General features: G+C 38.8%; 1 protein-coding gene across 1 annotated transcript; it reads left to right on the plus strand.

Moving 5' to 3' along the window:
• The first annotated feature begins 532 nt into the window (after positions 1 to 532).
• LOC101398663 (guanylate-binding protein 2-like) lies at positions 533 to 18,043 on the plus strand. The gene is made up of 11 exons (XM_087447941.1): positions 533 to 622; positions 4,567 to 4,775; positions 5,298 to 5,425; positions 6,383 to 6,492; positions 8,946 to 9,142; positions 9,483 to 9,725; positions 12,127 to 12,407; positions 13,735 to 13,947; positions 16,034 to 16,136; positions 16,438 to 16,631; positions 17,753 to 18,043. Exons 2-11 carry the CDS (start codon positions 4,586 to 4,588, stop codon positions 17,867 to 17,869), a joined length of 1,776 nt encoding a protein of 591 aa, XP_087304067.1. The 5' UTR covers positions 533 to 622; positions 4,567 to 4,585; the 3' UTR covers positions 17,870 to 18,043.
• The last annotated feature ends 1,517 nt before the right edge of the window (positions 18,044 to 19,560 follow it).

The following is a 19,560-nucleotide window of genomic DNA, read 5'->3' on the forward strand; positions in this document are numbered from 1 at the left end:
CTGGGTTAGGTACTGAAAATTCAAAAATGTGTAAGACAAGGTCATTCCCTCAGAGAACTGAGTCCTCACTAACCAAACATGAGTAACCAAGTCCATGGTGAATAAGTCTAATATTCCAGGCAATTGAACCTGGAAAATTATTATATGAGATTTTCTCATCCTTATGCTCTTCAAACTGGCCCACAAACACGAAATAAATAGTGTTATTTTAATTGATCCAGTGGACCTTTTATTTTTATTGCAAGCAGTCTTTAAGTCATCTTCTAATAATAAAATTGGAAGACTCTAGTTGAGAAATCATGTCAAACCCTCTCACTAGCACAGCTCTCAGCCTTTCCTTTGCTAAGTGACGCCCTTGGACTCAGTGCTTTCAGTTTTGTTTTCGTCTATTTCTTCGAAGAGGTTTCCAGTTAGTTTTGATTTCTAATCACTGGGTCTCCAAAGAAAATCTAGAAAGTTTCAGGACATTCGAGAGGTAAAGTAAAAGCCCAAGTTGCCAGTGAGAGAGAAAAGAAAGAGAAACCAGCACAGTCAAACTCAGACAAAAAGGGAAGAGGATAAGCACTTCTAACTTGCTCGTCGAAGCTGCTTTCTGCTCAACTCTGAAGGATCTCTGCTTTGGGTAAGATTGAGGCAGGGTGGGAAGGGATTTATAAGGGTCAGTTAATTTTCACTAAAATGACCATCCCCAGACAGGCTGCAGCTGTGCCTGATCTGGCACACATGTTCAGATGAAATTCTGAAGTTATCAGGCAGCAGGGTGCCCCGTAAGTGCCCCCTGCTCCAGCTCTGTGCTGAATAGTTTCCAGCAGAGGTGGAATCTAAAGCAAGAGTCCGGAATGTTTTAAGATTGTTATTTCTATCTTGACACTTTCTTAAATTACCTTTATCTTTGATAAACCCTGCTTAACAAAGCTCATACTCCATCTCTTTATTGCAAACTTTTAGAGTGCTAGGTAAATAGAAGTGAGGCAACTTGGGGTCTGCAAAAAGAGGCAACAAGTTATTGTAATTTGGAAGTTTATAAAATCTTGATGCAGCCACTTTTTCTGAGTCAGTCATTAATTGATTCACATTTTATAGTGTTACGCCTCTTGTTATAAAATGGGACAATTATTCGCTTGCCAGCAGTCCCTGTGAACCATTGTTGTAGGAGGAAACGGGTCCTGATCATAGAAAAAACAAAAAGGCTCTTTTGGTTTGCCATCTTCCCCTGAAGAAATGGGAAGCCAGACAGGAGGCATATAAGCCCTCAGTAAGAGCAAGTCGGAAGTAATCAACTATAGTGGAAGCAAACCACTATTTCTTATAGGATAAGAATGAAAAATCGTATGCCTCTGGTCTGTATTTATTTGTATCTCAAAAACACGTGTTTTGTCATGATCACTTCAAGTTACAAGGATTGAGACATTGAAGTTAAAAACATAAAGTTAAGGCGTTGCTAAAGGGAGACTTTTCACTCCTTTTAACTTGACAAAATTATCAGTCCCTGGTTAAAGAGGCCATGCCTAAAATTGTGTGAATAAAAAGTCTAAATAGAGCAGAGTTCAGAGAAAAAAGAAGCTTTGATTTATAAGATAATGTTTCATAATTGTAGCTTTATTACCTGAAATAAGTGAAAGCAATATGCAAGCTGATATATATGGAGACAGTAAAGAATCAATTTTAAAACACAGGGAGGTCAAAATCTGGTAACATAATTTAGGAAAAAATCAACAGAGCAAGAGTCAGATTTGAGCTATCAGTCTTGTGTGAAAAACAAATGAATGCAGATGCAGAGCAAGGATTAAGAACCAGCAGGTGGGTCAACAGGATGGGTGGTGATAGCTGGGGAACTTCCTGCACAGTGAGAGGAGCAAGCCACTGGGGAACCTGAGTTCCTCAGTCTGACCCAGACTCTGCCCAGGAACAAACTTGGGGGAAACCAGTTTCAAGGCTGGGTGAGGATGGTGTTTGTGTTTCAAGGTACATAGATATGTTTGACACAACATTCTCCAGAGGAAGTTTGCCTATTGCTACGTACCTGAGCTCGTTGAGCTCAGCTTTGCTCATTCCAAAGATCTAAATGCAAAGGTGAAAAGCTTCAAAAAGAAATTTGGTAATAAGGTCAGAAGATGTGAGACACAAAGAAAAATCTCCATTTTCTGGAAAATGAGATACAAGATGAGCTGGTGGGAATGCAATCTGGTACACCCTTCTGGAAAGGCAATATACAACAAAAGTATATGCTCTTATCTTTTGATCCAGCAATCCCACTTCTAGGAATCTATCCTGAAAAAACAGCTGCACCAATATGTAAAGAAATATGCACAATGTTAGCAGGGTTATTCATTGCAGCATAGTTTGTAATTGAAAAAAAATTGGAAGCAATCTAAATGTCCATGCATAGGAAAATAGTTGAATAAACTAGAATATATGCACATAATGGAGTAGGCATCTGTCAAAAAGAATAAGCTTTCTATGAACTGATATGGAGTGATTTCCATATAGCTATACCATATGATCTTTCATGTTAGAAAGTGTAAGAAAATATACATATATCTGCTCATTTGTGAAAAGGATATCTAGGAAATATAAACCAGAATCTAGCAAGACTGGGTACTTATAGAGGATAGGTGATAATGGAGTAGTAAAAATAGAAAGGTGGAATGAGAATGGAGTGGTCAAATGGAGAAGTGACATTTCTTTGAGCATACCTTTTTGGTAAGGGCTCACTCTTCAACACATGCAATGTTTCACATACACACAAAATAAATACATACTTAAAATCAACCAAGATTTGGGGGAGACCAAAATGAAACAAACAGTAACAAGCGAACCTAATTATATTGCAAATGAATAATGTAACCACACTGGAGAGGCTGAGAAAGGAAAGAACTAAGCAATGTTGGAATACAGTGTTCTGAACGAATAGAAAGTCTAAAGACAGAAAGACCTGTACACTAATATTGTACTCCAGTGAGTAAATTTATCATAGAGTATGGATTAGAAATTTTGCAAATACTTTATGTGTATACTGGGATTGAGCAAATAAGTAAATTTGTTATAGATAATGAGAGCCAGGCCTCTCATAGTCAGAGCAAGGAGTTTAAATAAATAAAGGGGAAAGCTCGAATAAACTCTGTTGTGTTGGATTGGAATTGGAAATATCAATAGGAAATCAAGGTTATATACAGAAGTGGATAGAGAAAGATATAAATGTAGATGTCTCCTAATTTTGTCTCCTGAGGGGGCCTAGGAGGAATGCTTACACCTAGTGCCATATCTTGGCATCTAAGTACTATTACCCAAAGAAAAGAATCAAGGCTTCTGAGAGAAATGGTTGACTCTAGAGCTAAATCAGGAAAAATACAAGATGGACCTGGAATACCTTGTGGTGCCAGAAAGGAAGGAGGTGCTCAGAATATGATGGGAAATGCCAAAAGATCCAGGAGCCAGCCGGAAGGAGGTCTTAGTAAACAAATCCAGGACAAATTAAGCAACAAAATAAACAATGATAATAAAGTATTAAACCTCATAGAATGAAATAAATATCTATGAGTCTATACCAATACAACTAAATAATTAAAAGAGTAAATAAATAAATGGAGAAGGGATAGCTCTTACTTACTTGCTCACAGTAGAACTTGAATTAACAAATGTTGAAGGAATGGTGAAAATACAAAATCACCTACAGGCAAACACCACAGTAATCATTGTTACAAGCAAGAATCATCATCAGTGGATGCTAAAATTAGCCTTAAAAATGATATGAAATTATGATGAGAATTATGTTTGCATAGTCTCAAAAAACTCCCCAAATGGTACTTTTTAATTACGAAGAGATAAACAGTAACTTTACAGTGGAGAACTATGGCAGACACCCCCTGAGCTAAGGGATCAAAGTTAACATCACAGCACCAGAGTAAGTGCATCACGAAACCCTTGACACAATGCACTGAGACTGGCAGAGCATCACTTCTACGGCATTCTTGCCAAAAATGCATAACCTCAATCTAATCATGAGGAACCACAAGAAAAACCCAAATTGAGGTATATTCTGCAAAATTACAGGCCAGTGCTCTTCTAAAATGTCTAGATCTTGAAAGACAAAATAAAAATGAGGAACTATCAATGATGAAAGACTAAGGAAACATAATGACTAAAGGCAACGAGGGATCCTGGATTGCATTGTGGATCAGAAAAGGATATTAATGAGAAAACTGGTGAAATGCGAAAAAGGTGTGCAGATTAGCTAACAGTATTGAATCAATGTTAAAATCCTGTTTCAATAATTGTTCTATGGTTATACAAGATATTAACATTAGGGAAAGCTGGGTATATATGGAAACTCTTCATATCCATTGTGCAACTTTTCTGTAAGTCTAAACTATTTCTAAGTAAAGTTTTTTTTAAAGAGAACCAATGGAATAGTCTATAGAACAGCCACAAAGGAGTCACAGGACTTTTTGAAATGTACAGGGAACAAAGTTTAAGGACAGAAAACAAAGTATTAGTCTATACTGTAAAGTTCTCTCTCAGCTAACTCACTAGAAATTGCTTTTCATTCCATCTCCTTCCTTGCAGATAAGGCAACACCCTGGACATGGCCTCAGAGATCCACATGCCAGAACCCCTGTGCCTCATTGAGAACACTAACGGGCGACTAGTGGCTAATCAGGAAGCTCTGAAGATCCTCTCTGCCATTTCACAGCCTGTTGTGGTGGTGGCTATCGTGGGCCTCTACCGCACAGGCAAGTCCTACCTGATGAACAAGCTGGCTGGGAAGAAAAAGGGTGAGTGGCACCAGCAAAGCTCTGCCGAGTCCCCTCTGTCCACGAACACTACCAACACCGAGTACAGTGATGCGAGGAGAGAAAGTTGGAGATGGCGAGGAGTATTGAAACCTAACTTTCAATGCACTGATGGGCTCCTTACATTTACTCTGCTCTGGAAGATAGGAGTCAACTCACTCTTCCCACTTTGCTTTCATTTCCCCTTTTAAAGTATAAATGTGTCTTTCTGGAAAGAATAAGGTAGTAATAAAGAAAATTAATACACATAATAATAAACTAGAAAATACTTATTAAAATGTTTATGTATTAACATCAAGCTTATAATGATCTTTAAGATAAAATCAATATCTCAGTTTGTATTGGATATTCTAATTTCCCTATTTTTCTGGTTGTAGTTAAGATTGATACTGATCGTGGTTTCATTTATCTCTTTTAACTTTGATTTTGTTAACTTTTATCTCAATTTCCTGATCCACCTGATATTAAAACTCCACGTCCTCTTATCCCCACTCCCCCTTTCAGGCTTCTCCCTGGGGTCCACGGTGCAGTCTCACACGAAGGGAATCTGGATGTGGTGTGTGCCTCATCCCAAGAAGCCAAACCACACTCTAGTTCTGCTTGACACCGAGGGCCTGGGGGATGTAGAGAAGGTAAAAAAGAAATCTTTTAAATCCTACTTATATCATATCAGTAGCCCTCCTTGCACTATCCCTCCCCACCTTGATTTATGCTTCAAACTTATCATATTAATGTGTTACTCTTTTCATTTACTTGTAGTGGTCAAGGTTTGACTTTGGGTCTAATTTGAAGCCAACCAAAGGGAGCCTTATGTGAGGAAAGTAAGCATAAAGTGTGAGAGTAACAGGTTAATTAAAGAGCTGTTGCCTGCCTTCAATGCTGAAGCCCACCTGGCCACACATATAAGCATTGAGAGTGGACAGTAAGGCCAAATGATAGGTTGTGCAACCCGCAAAACAATGGCCTATGATATTTTTAGTCATTTTTCTTTAATATTGTAGGAAAATGTTTTGGTGAGGCTGCTAAAGGTGACTCTCCACCTCATTAGACATTTTACAAACACGTCAGACTTTTCACAATGGGAACCCAGAGAGATGGTAAAAGTGACCTTACACAAAGTTGCACGAAGCAAGTAAGAAAAGCAAAGTATGAGATCTGATGACAACATCTTTGTTCATAAAGGATCATACATTATTATTCTTAAAGGTACTAGACTTAGAAAACTCTTATTAAGGGGCATATTTTAACTACTGTCTGAAAAGTTCCTTACCATGACATGTCATGGGAACGGAATAGGATCAGAATCTAAGTTCGGGAGATCTGTTTGAATTTTATTACTTGATCATAATAGCTACTACTAAGTGCTTATGTGCTTTACACTCTCATGTATATTTATACACAATGCCTTATTTAAATTTCACGACACCAGGAATTTAAAGTTCATAAATTCATCGTACAGATGGAAAACATTTGCCTCGAGAAGTTTCTACAGTTAAATAGAGACAGAGCTGAGTTCAGACTTTGTCCATCTGAATTGAAATCACGTGTTCTTAGTCACTCTTCTATATGGCTTTTACAACGACTTTTAGGGAGACAACCAGAATGATTCCTGGATCTTTGCCCTGGCTGTCCTCCTGAGCAGCACCTTTGTATACAACAGTATGGGAACCATCAACCAGCAGGCCATGGACCAACTGCAGTATCCTTTTTGTGGGCCAGAACAACATTAAATCTAGAAAATAACACCATCATATTTTTACGTGGTACAGCTGTGGGCAACTGCAGAAGAATTCAAATGTCCCCTCCTTAACTAATCCCATTATGCTCAACGTCTCAGTTTACTTCAACCACCCCCAGAAGTCCAAGCCTTTCTGGTCACACATTATCTTTAGGCACTTAGCTGTACAAGGCTCTGCACATTCTCTATCTGACTTAATCTCCATTGCGAAACCCTCAACATCCTCTAGAACTCATGCTCTTATTCAGCAAATCTCTATATCCTTACCATCTTCTCTAAATATTTCCTTCTAACTGTGTTCCGTCTATACTCTGCGGACCTTGTTTCCCCTATAGACATCTCAAGTGGTCTTAAGTGGTAATTTTTTTTCTCCCATAGCTTGCATATCATAGGTCCCAAAAAAGTGAGATAACCTCTTTGTTCCCTATAAGAGTTTCCAGATACCTTCTCATTCTTCTCTTATTAAAAAGAGAAGCTTTGGGCCAGCCCTGATGGCCTAGTGGTTAAAAATTTGGCGCACCACTCCACCCATCAGTCAGTTGCCATGCTGTGGCAGCCCCTCGCACAGAGGAAGCAGAATTACTTACAACTAGGATATACAACCATGAACTGGAGCTTTGGGGAGGAAAATAAATGAGGCAGATTTGAAACAGATGTTAGCTCAGGGTGAATCTTTCCTCGCAGAAAAGAAAGAGAAGCTTCTTTGAAGCACATACACTGAGACTATGCTATCCTTTGCTTGCAGTCATCTGCCAACTTCCCTAAAAACACACCATTAACTTGTTAAAAATTTTAGCTCCTAGTTCACTGTATTCTTAGCGACTTTAACAACCAAAAGAAATTCATCTAATATCTGGTGTCTCAGTTCCATCACATCTTCATATCTTTATCCTCCACTCTCCTATATGACCCAGTTTTGATCATTACCCAACAACTTCAACATTTCTATAAATTTAGCTTCAAGCCTGAATTAGCTGTGGTCAACATTGCCTACATGATCCTGTGTCAGATGGTTAGTTTTCATATTATTTGACCCCTCCATAGCATTGTATGAAGTTAATCTCTACCTCTTGTCTAAAACACTGGGTTCTTTTGGTGTCTAGAATACCACAGTTTTCTGAATATTAAACATTCCTCATTGGCTATTCTTTTCCTGTTTACTTTCTTGCATCTTCTTTCTCTTCTTGGCTTCTAAACATTATAATTCTTTAATTCTTAGACATCTATTTTCCTTAGATTTTCAGTCCCTAGGCAATCTCATCCAGCAATCTTATCCAGTAGCACCTGTGTGTCAATTGCCGTAGCATTTGTGTATGCAATCATGACCACTGCTATCAGGTGCAAACTTGTATATCTAGCCACTTACATGTCTCCATTTAGATGTGTAAGAGACATCTCAAATTTAACATGTAAAATGACAGAACTCTTAATTTTCCTGTCCAAAAGTACTCCTTCACCATCGTGATAAACTTCCAAAGCATTCACACAGGTTTTTGGATCAAAAACTTAGGATTCATCCTGGATAATTCCTTTCTTCATATTCTAGAAACTATTAGTCGGCAAGTCCTGTCAGCTCCACTGTCAAAGGTACTTACCCAGACTGACCAATTCTCACCACTTCCTCTAGTCTAAGCTTCCGTCTTCTCTCATCTGGGTTACCTCCTTAACTACCTAACCCTTCTCTCTGCTTACACTCTTGCCTCTCACAGACGCAACACCAGCCAGAATAATGCTTTAAAAACAAGCATCAGGTCATATCTCGTCTCAGATCAAAGCCTTCCCATTCAATTTAGGTTAAAATTCAAACTCTTTCTATGGCTTACAGAGCTTACATTGTCTGGACCCCATCCATTCTAGGACTTCTGCCCCAGCCACACTGGCCTTCTTGCTATATGTTAGACACACTCAGTGATTTCCTATCTAAGGGTTTGCAAGGGCCATTTCCTCTGCCTGGAATGTTCCTCCGTTGGATTTGTGCATGGCTGGCTCCTACAATTCATTCAGATCAGTGCTCAGCAATCACCTCAGAGAGAATTCACCTGAACAACCACATAAACCAGCACCACATGCAGAGACACAGTTATTCTCTAATCTTTAGCTTGGTTCACTGTTCTTCAAGACAATTATTATTGATATATCATATTTTATTACATTTTTGTTTGCTTGTTTATCGTCTGTCTCCCTCAATAGAATGTAAGCTCTATGATGGTAGCATTGTCACATTCATTGCAATATTCTTAGTCTCTAGGACAGGGCCTGGTTCAAATAAGTGCTTAATAAATGTTTGTGGAATGAATGAATGAATGCATGCATGAGCTAATTAAGAAAAAAGTTATCTTAAATAAGCATTCAGAGAAAATACAGCATAAAAAGTTCTACTTCTTTTCTGCAGTTTTCCTATGTTTGCATTTCAGCTATGTGACAGAGCTGACAGATCGAATCAAGGCAAAGTCCTCACCTGGTAACAGTGAGGTTGAAGACTCAGCTGACTTTGTCAGCTTCTTTCCAACCTTTGTGTGGACTCTCAGAGATTTCTCCCTGGAGCTAGAAGCAAATGGACAACCCATCACTGCTGATGAGTACCTGGAGCTGTCACTGAAGCTAAAGCCAGGTTACTGGGACTGATAGTTGGGTAACATAAAAAGAGAAAACAATATCAGAATGACTATTTATGTGTAGGTGCTTAAAATTAAAATTTCATAATGTGTTACCCTGGCTGGTCTGTTAGAGGAAATGAAAACATTCCTTGGCTGAATCAATCAGCTCTAATTTTGCTACCTCTTTCTTCTTGGAGAAAGAAATTTAATTTCTCTACCCCTTTAATTTTTTAATTTCTGATCCATTATTAGTAAATTTTTATCTCTTTACACAGGGTTTGTGCAAATTTGAAGGGTCATATATTTGAGGTAGTTAGTCTGAAGTTGTACTACCTCTAGGTTTCATTCCTCTAGGTAAGGATGAAAAAAGTAAAAGCTTTAATGAACCTCGGTTGTGCATCCGAAAGTTCTTCCCAAAGAAGAAGTGCTTCATCTTTGACCGTCCTGCTCAGAGGAAGTACCTTGTCCAACTGGAGCAGCTACAGGAGAAAGATCTGAACCCCGAATTCAGAGAACAAGTTGCAGACTTCTGCTCCTACATCCTCGACCATTCCACGCCCAAGACTCTCTCGGGCGGTATCACCGTCAATGGACCTCGTAAGTTCCTCTCACTCCCTGCTTCTTACCTGGACTTTGCTTTTGCCCATTGTAGAGAACAAAAAGGGACACATAAGGGTTACTTCTGACAAAAACATAATCTAATGATGCCAAAGAAAACACACCACAAGGATCACATTGTGAACTTTACATGGGAATGAAAACTATTATCTATATCATCTAATATTAATACAAGCAAGATGAATAAAGAAAAAGAAGCAGAATCCAATTCCAGTGTAGTAACCTTCTCCATCAACTTCTCGGCTGCCTAATTATGTTCTGTCCTTCCAGGAGACCTATATAGATTGACTAAGTCATGAAAAGGTAAATACTCCATGTATGTGAGGCATTGCCACTAACCCTAGCACAATTCTCTTCTTCATCTGTTCAGAAATATTTGTGTTGATTAGGAATGCCTGCAATGCACTAAACATGGGGTGTAGTGGGAGATAAAAATATTTTATTTCTATCCTCATTCCAGCACAACAGGAGCAAAAGATATTTAATTTTTTTAAATCATAATGATAAATAGTGACAAGAACAATAAATCAAAATAATAGACTGCTATGAGAGAGTAAGGAGTGTAAGCATGTGGGAGATAATTTAGATTCAAATGAAAAGAATATTTGTCTCTGACAGTGACATGTAAGATGATAATTAAAAATGAGTAGAAGGTAACCAGAAGACCAGTCAGAAAAGTTTTGCAGACAGAGATAATATCATGTGAGAAGGCCTGAGACAAGAAAGAACTCTGCAAATTCAGGAAAGTAAAAAACAGTGTGATTTGAACAAGAGTACAGTGAATAAGAGTGGTGTCATGATTGGAGAGTATGCAGGGGGCAGTACTTGAAGGACTGGTAGGAGTTTAGAGTTTAAGCTCAATGGGAGGATCTTGAAGAATTTTAGGCAGAGAGGTAAAGTTATCTAATTTAAAAAGAAACTTTACAAAGTTATCTAATTTATATATATTTAACATATATACTAAAACTATCCTTCTGAGTATTTTGTAGATAATATGTTGGAGGGATGTAAAGGAGGCAATGAGAAGATGAATGATATATGCAATATTTTAATAATAAATGGGGATTATGTCAGGCTAAGATTATGGCAATGGAGATGGTCCAAATGGAGAAATGCACACGTTTTGAATGTCAAATCCATAAAACTTGATAATGGAGAGAATATGGAGGTGTGGAGGAAATTAGAAGGAAGTGTCAAGCCTGACTCCAGGGTTCTGAACTTAAGAAACTGCTTGAGGGCCGGCTCCGTGGCTTGGCGGTTAAGTGCGCGCGCTCTGATGCTGGCGGCCTGGGTTCGGATCCCGGGCGCGCCCCAAGGCACCACTTCTCCGTCCAACCCGAGGCTGAGTCCCACGTACAGCAACTAGAAGGATGTGAACCTATGACATACAACTATCTACTGGGGCTTTGGGGGGAAAAAATGAATAAATAAAATCTTTAAAAAAAAAAAAAAAAGAAAAGAAACTGCTTGAATGGATGTTATTTGAGAGGAATGAGAGGAATGTCTCAGGGAAGAATAGTTTTTCAGAGTAGATAAAGTTGTTTGGATTTAGATTCTTTACTATTAATTTTCCTTTCATGTATTCAGGAATGGATATCGTGTTGATATTTCAATATACAAATCTAAGGCTTAAAAATCAAGTCAAAGCAGAAACAAAATCTACAACTATCCATATAAATGGTACTAAAAATTATAGAAAGAGAAGAGAAGGCCCAGGATTGAGTCCCAGAGCACTGCTAGTTGTAGGGTGACCAACCACTCCAGTTTTCCCAAGGTTGAGATTTCCTGGGATGTGAGATTTTCAGTTTTCAGGATAAACCTAGATGAGTTGGTAACACTTCATGTAGCTCTGATGAGAGAGTATCTAGGAAGACCCATTTATCTAGGCCAGACACAGGACTAGTGGCCTGCACCACACACACACACACACACACACACACACACACACACTCACAAGCTAAGTTTTCTCCTTGACCGTTTTCATGAATTAGAAGTGAGGAAGGAGGGGAAAAGAAGGCAGAAAAAAAGAGAGAGATTAGAAGGCTAAGAAAAGATCAAGACCTAGTATTTTGGTCCCACAATATCCTTATTATGATCTATTCCTTTCAACATCTTCCTTTTGGGCGAGGGAAGGAAGAGGAAAGAGAAGCTTTAAACACTTCTGAACCTAGAGGTTAACAAAATATTCCATCACTTTTCTCCTTCAGAGAATCCTTAAAACTATTGTTTGTGACACTTGAAAAGCATACAAAATATTCTAGCAGTTGATTCCAAATAATAAAATAATTTAATTTACATTCTCAGGACTAAACAGAATATGGTTTATTCCTCTCTCTCACCAACAGATATTCACTATTTTTTTTTTAATTCCCTTTGGTAGGTCTGGAGAACCTGGTGCTGACCTACGTCAATGCCATCAGCAGTGGGGATCTGCCCTGCATGGAGAACGCGGTCCTGACCTTGGCCCAGATAGAGAACTCGGCCGCAGTGCAAAAGGCCATGGCCCACTATGACCAGCAGATGAGCCAGAAGGTGCAGCTGCCCACGGAAACCCTCCAGGAGCTGCTGGACCTGCATAGGGCCAGTGAGAAAGAGGCCATCGAAGTCTTCATGAAAATGTCTTTCAAGGATGTGGACCAAAAGTTCCAGAAAGAATTAGGGGTATATTTGCTGTTCTAGTTTGTGGGAGGCAGAAAAATCCGGGCCTTCCTTGATTTGAGTGGCTCTTCCTAGACCCAAGGATATAGCACTTAGTTATGTGTACTTGTTTGCAATCATTGCTAAAAGAATAGAACACTCCTAGCCTTAGGCCTGTGGACTATGGTACCATAACTGACTACGTTTATTTTCCTCCTCTGGATGCCATATTTTAAACAAATAGGTAAATTGTAAAACTCCATTTATATCAGATTATTTTAATTTATTTTCTCTTTTAAAGTTAATCAAAGACACAGTGCTTTCGTATTCCCTGCTAATAATCTGGGAGAATTTCATTCTTTTTGAAAACCCTAAAAATGCACAATTAAATTGTGTTTAATATAAGGCAACAGTAAAACATTAAGAAAGTCAAGAAACAAAAACCAATCGTGAGAATGCTGTTTGAAAATGTTTTCAAGTCTGAGTCCTTCCAAATTAAGGAAGGATTGTTGCATGGCAAATAGTCAGTTGACAAGTGACAATCCCTACCCTGGCCTGCAAGGCAGGAGTTTACAAATTACATCTTGATGCGTTCAGAGGTTCTGATGAAACTAGATAGTCAAGTTCAGCAGATAATGGACATCCTTCTAGACTAAAAAAAAAAAAGCTTGATAAATGAGTTTTCTTGAATGATTCAATGTAGGTAAATATGCTGTTCTATTAGACTTTCTCAGTAGTGAACATACCTGGGGTACGATCTTCATAACATTCATTAGCCTTAAACTGAGAAAATATACAAGAATATTCTCATTTTAAAGAATGCACCAATAATCATTGACCCTTTACTGAGCACTTATGGAAAAATCACTGGGCTTAATACTTTACATCACCGCATATAATCCTGACATGAAATCTATGAGATGGATATAATTTCCCCTGTTTTGCCAACAAGGAAACCACAATTCACAAAGGTCAAGTGTCACAAAGCCACAAACTGGTGGAATCAGGAACTCCACACAGGCCTGCCTTACTTTGACGTTTGTGCTCCTGAAACTATCACGAAATTAGAGACTTGAAAAGAGAAGTTTCATATGGAGCAGTGTCTGTGCTTTGGGATTCATTCTCTGAAGCAGGAAAAGAGCTTCAGATCATCACAAACATAGACGTAGATATATTTTTTTAAATCAACACTCTTCTTAGGAATATTCTAGAATCTCACAGCAAGGTGAAGGGTGTGGCCCTGTTTATATGCCACAGTCTCTGCAGGAGAAGCATTTCTTAGTAATCTGTGTCTAATTAATAGCCTCCTCATGGCTTACTGTACCATCTGTGCTCTTTTCTCACTTCACAGGCCTGGTTAGAAGCAAAGCGAGATGACTTTTGTAAGCAGAACATGAAAGTGTCATCAGATTATTGCCTGGGCTTACTTAAGGATATTTTCGGTCCTCTAGAAGAAGAAGTGAAGCAGGGGGCATTTTCTAAACCAGGAGGTTATCGTCGCTTTATTCAGAAGAAACAGGAGCTGAAGAATAAGTACTACCAGGTGCCCAGGAAGGGGATACAGGTAACTGCCTACTGAGCACCATTTCTGGGACTTGCTGAGATGACTCTTTCAAACTACAGTGGGAACAAGCAAAATATGTTTGGTACATAGTGCCTCTGCCTTTCTTTCATCCATTCACTGATTTATTCCATGAGAGAGGCAACCATGGGATGAAGAGCAGATTCCTCCTTGGAGGCACAGATGAAGTCCTCAAAAATGTTTGTAGAATTCATTCATTAATTTAGTCACCCAATCATCCAGCAATTATCTATTCAGCCCTAACTATATGCCAGGTCTTGTCAAGTTTCTGGTGTTAAGGCAACTAAAAAACAAGTTCTATCAAACTATTTACCAGCAATAAACAAATGACAGCTTACAGACAAAAATAATAATAATAACAACAGTTAACACTTACGTAGAGCTTATCACATTTCAGGAAATGAATGGGCTTAAGTCATTCAGTTCTCACAACAAGCCTATGAAGTATACATCCTCATCTTATATCCTCATCTTATAAATAAGAAAATTTAGACACAGAGAAGTAAAAGAACTCACCTAAGAACATACAGATAAAGAGTGGTACAGCCGGAATACAAATCCACACAGCAGACTCTGTGCTCTTCACTATTAGGTTCTATCTGGTAATGTAAGTTAGAAGTATGTTTGGGTATATATTATTTAAAAAAAAGCAAAAAAGAAATGAGAATGGCGGAAAAAAGAACAAATGTTTCTTTCTTTCTTGTTTACAAGAGTGAGGAAGATGAAGTCCAGGTTGCTATGACAACTCCACAACCATCTCAGTCCCAGGCCCCTTCCTTTTTCTCCTGCAGCACCTTAGCACAAGGCCTCCATCTTCAAGGTCAATTTATGGTCTAAGATGGGTGCTGGAGTTTCACTCCTTAGTTCTACATTACAGGTGGAAAGAAAAGGGAAAAACAGAAGGATGAAAGGTCTCTGGGTCAACTCTTTTTAAGATGATTTGCACAGAGTACCATATAACACCTCTGCTTAAGTGGTATTGGCCAGAATTTCATCATATGGGCATTTCAGCTACCAGGGATGTTCAATAAAAAATGCAACATTTTATAATGGCCCACAATGTGCCCAGTGGGGAAACAATTCAGAGTTCTGGTGCTAAGAACAAAGGGGAGAACAACATTAGGATGACTCTAGCAGTCACTATCACAGCAACAACAAGTGCCCAAAAGAAAAAGAGGGTAGAGAAGAGCAAAGAAATGTACTATTTTGAATGTATGTTTTTAAAGAAGTCCTCTCTGATGAGGTGATGCTTCAGTAGAATCTTCAAAGATGTTAGGGAGTGAGCCAAACAGGCATCTAGGGGAAGAAAATTTAAAACAATGGAAAATTCCAGAAGAATTAATGATTTCTGTTCTAGGAATAGCAAGAAATATGGCAGAAGGGCAGTGAGCAAATGAAAAGGTGGCAGGAGATGAGGTCAGAGAGGTGGTCAGAGGCCAGAGGCCAAACAAGGTAGTACCTTAGAGACACTGAGCAAGGTATGAACTTTACTTGGAAAGCGTTGGAAAATCAGCAGAGGGTTTTGAACATAAGAGTGATGTGATCTTTCTTAAAAGGAGATAGCATAATAATAGCTGCTCTGAGGAGAGTGGACTGTAGGGAAGCAAGAGTGGAAGCAGGGAGACCAATTATGAAGCTAATGCAGTGGTCCAGGCAGAAATGGCGATTTCTACGACCAGGGCTTTCGGGAGGAGCAGGTGACAAGCGATGGGTTCTGGTTGGTTTTACTTTGAAGCTAGAGCAAACACGATTAGCTGATGATTTATTTGGGATGTGTGAGGAAAAAAAATATCAAGGGTGACTGTAGAGGCTTTTTTAGAAGATCAGAGTTGCTAATTACAATACTAAACTTGGGGTGATTGGGAATGAAACAGGTTTGAGGGGAGGATGCAGAGTGGGGTTTTAGGCCAGTTTAGTTTGAAATGCTGTATAAATTCTAAAATGATTATTACATGGGCGGTAAAATTAAATTGAATGAACAGATGTATTGCTGGGTTTTGCTTTAACCCATAGGCTCCATTTGCTTTAACCCGCAGTTTCCTAATTCTAACTTCCTCTGCATCACTAGGCAGAAGAGACACTGAAGAATTACTTGGAGTCCAAGGAGGATGTGGCTGACGCAATTCTACAGACTGATCAGTCACTCTCAGAAAAGGAAAAAGAGATTGAAGGTAAGAATAGCTGAAAACACACTAGATAGTTGGAAAGCCCTAGAAATGTTAATGTTAGCCATATTGTCCATATGGAATTATCATTGGAGAGCAAAAAATAGCAAATATAGTTCGTAGTTCCAGGGGATTTTTTCCTTAATTGGTATTTATGATCATCTGTCTTCTGGTTACTCAGTGCAAAAACTATAAGATGTTTTCCCAAAGAAATAGGAATAAAACAAACATAGAAAAAAAGGTGAAAGGTAAAATAAAGCTATAAAAATTTAATCCACATATTTGTCTGCTTATTTTTCTTCCTCAGTGGAACGTATAAAGGCTGAATCTGCAGAAGCTGCAAAGAAACTGTTGGAGGAAATGCAAAAGAAGAATGAGCAGATGATGGAAGAGAAAGAAAAGAGTTATCAGGAACATCTGAAACAATTGACTGAGAAGATGGAGAGCGATCGGGCCCAGTTGATGGCAGAGCAAGAGAGGACTCTTGCTCTCAAACTTCAGGTATTCGATTGTGTCATCTCCACTTTATCTTCCACTGTGCTGACTCAAAAACACTGCTTGGAAGTTAAGAGCGTTACATCAGATTAAAGACTTTTCTGGCCCAAACACTAGTAGACATTTCAGTATCTTACAGCTTCTGCCCCTGACAATTTCTGGTTACTAAAGGCTATTTATTTGCAGGATAGAATCTCATAGAATCCTGCATTACTAAGTCATTAATAAACAGTAGATATTCATTGCCAGGCACTGCACAATGGCTTCACAGACATTCGTGATCAAATCCTCGTGTTATGTTACAGATACTATTACATTCTCATTTTTCAAATGAGGAAATTAAAATTTCATGAGAGATAATCAACTTTTCTGGTCTTATCTTGTGGAAAAATATCTGGCCTGTCTTTCCTACTGAGTGGCATCGAGAGTGATTTTTGTTTCTGCCATGCCTGGTATGACTATCTCTGGAGGCACTTTGATAAATATGAAGACTTCATGACCGTCTACACAATTAACCAGATAATTAAATACCCAGGCTCCAGTTCCTTCCTGTTCTCCAGGCCCTACTCCTAGCCTATGTCGAGTCTGGATGTACACTCAGAAATACAGTATGGACCGATGCAGGCCCTGTTCTCTTCTACTTATTTTTATTACCTCTGCCACCAAACATTGGAGACTTGTACTAAATTCCCTACTAAACATCTGCCGTGATTCTGAATCATGTAGTAACCTTCCCACTGGAGCTCACTCATCTTCTTTACCTTCTTAGATATATATTTGAGTCCACACTAGGTAGATCAGAGTTGAAGGGACAAAATGATTTTATCTCCAGAAAGACTGTGCTGTATGCAGGTGAAGAGGGCTAAGAATATAATTCTGGATCACTGATATTTTAGAAACTATAAGCAAAAAACATTTCTACACCTAAAGAAAGCCCACAAAAATTATTGGCAGGCATAGGAGACTCAGTAGAGATTGATATAATGGAAGTTAAGGGAGGAGAGGATTTCAAAAATAAGTTTCAAAAACTCATGAGGGATTAATGTGGGTACTGACAGGGGAAATAATTTGGCAAGTGTGGGAAATGTTTTAAGTTGTGCGAGTTCAGTCTCCACTTTCTCTTTTAGGAACAGGCACGACTTCTCAACGAGGGATTCCAGAACGAAAGCAGGAAACTTCAGCAGGAGATAGAGGCTATGAAGAGGAGAAGCAGAGAATCATCTCCAGGATGTAACATACTCTAAAAATCCTGGGAACATAATTTCCTAACCAGCTCTCCTCCACTAGCAATAAGTTGAATGAGCAACTTCAGAACACCAAACAATTGCCCCTAAACTAAACTTGAAATCATGATGCTTGCGTATTCCTTGAGCCATAAAATTTGCAAAGATGAAATAAAGTATCAAGGTACTGTGTTACTTAGAGTGATTCAATTCATGCTTGATTATAGTGCTAGTGATTAGTGTCTTCCCTAACTGGAACATATATTTGAAAGCATGCAATACTGACTCCAGAGAGACGTTAAATTGTATAATTGGGATGCATTTTACAATGGGGAGATATCAGCCAGGTTCTGCTCAGGGTAGACATTTTTCCCACACATACACCACCCTTCTAGATATCCTCAGCCCCATGCTATTACTCAAGGCTTTGCTTTAATCCTAGGATAGCGTTGGAGCGTTGTGAACACAGGACAAATGTGATGGGACTGAACAAAGCTATGGGGCACAGTTGAGCATTACTCTTGCCAAGTAGACATTGGGTTACTTGATGACTTCCAATAAGGGAGATCTGGGACAATTAACTTCAGGGTGCAGATGGTGCACAGTACTCAGTTGGGCAGAGTTGCATGGTCTGTGGGCACTGATGGGAATCCTGGACACTGGTAGGGGAAGCGCTTGCCTCTGTGAGAAATGGATTTATGAGTGGATGCTCCTCCTTCTCTGTCTATAACACCCCTCTAGGTAATTACTGTCCCATTTCCTGGCCACTCTATATCTCTCTCTTCTACTCTCCTTTCCTTAGTTTTCCCCCCAAACTTTCATTCAGAGAATAACTTCTGCAGTCACAGAAAGGGAATTTTAACTCAAGCTCAATGCATCCCTTTTCATTCCTCTGAGATGCATAATCCTTCAAACCTAAAACTTGACTCCAAGTTTCTTTCTTCCCCTCTGCTATGACCTCATGTCCTGGGAGTCATTTGGGGTAACCATCTAGCCTCGAAGGACAAGAAACAGAGGAAAAATCAAGAATAATTCATTAACACAAAAATACTAACCTACCACAATTGTGTCAGGATATGTATCATTTAGGGGTTCTTTATTGCAACCAACAGAATTTTCTCATTAACTTAAATAAAAAAGAAATTGATTTTTAAGACTATTAGGTAGCAGACAGATTCTCCAGGACAGCAAGAGAAACAACCTCTACTGCTATTTCACCAGGAACAATAGCAAACACACAGTGAAGGCAACTCAAGAGAAAACAGCACATCCATTAATACCTGGCACAAAGATCTCCAGATCAAATGGCAGAAGCCCCACCAATCTCAGCTCTGGGTAAATGGACACCTCCACCTTCACGTTTGTAGTAAACAAACTCCCCCACGAAAAGTTTCACCTTTGGGTTACTCACTTCTCCATCTCAGTCTCACAGAGAAGCATCTGTGTGGCTGAATCTAAATTTCATGCCTCACCATTGGAAAGTCTAGGAATGGGAGTTGTTTATCTTCTACTATGGAAAATAGAGACTCATAATGAGAGAATTTCCATCTGTGTTAAAGTCAACCAATTCTTCTGGGTAGATCTCTTGAAAGACATCTTATGTTAGGACTAAAATAAAAATACTTTTAATAGTATTTTCATGTACATCACATATAACACTTTCATCTTTTCTCTGTACCATGATATTTCAATATTCTTTTTAACTTTTCCAG

This window comes from Ceratotherium simum, chromosome 2, assembly GCF_057802395.1.
Source record: "Ceratotherium simum simum isolate JZ-2026a chromosome 2, ASM5780239v1, whole genome shotgun sequence".
NCBI lineage: Eukaryota > Metazoa > Chordata > Mammalia > Perissodactyla > Rhinocerotidae > Ceratotherium > Ceratotherium simum.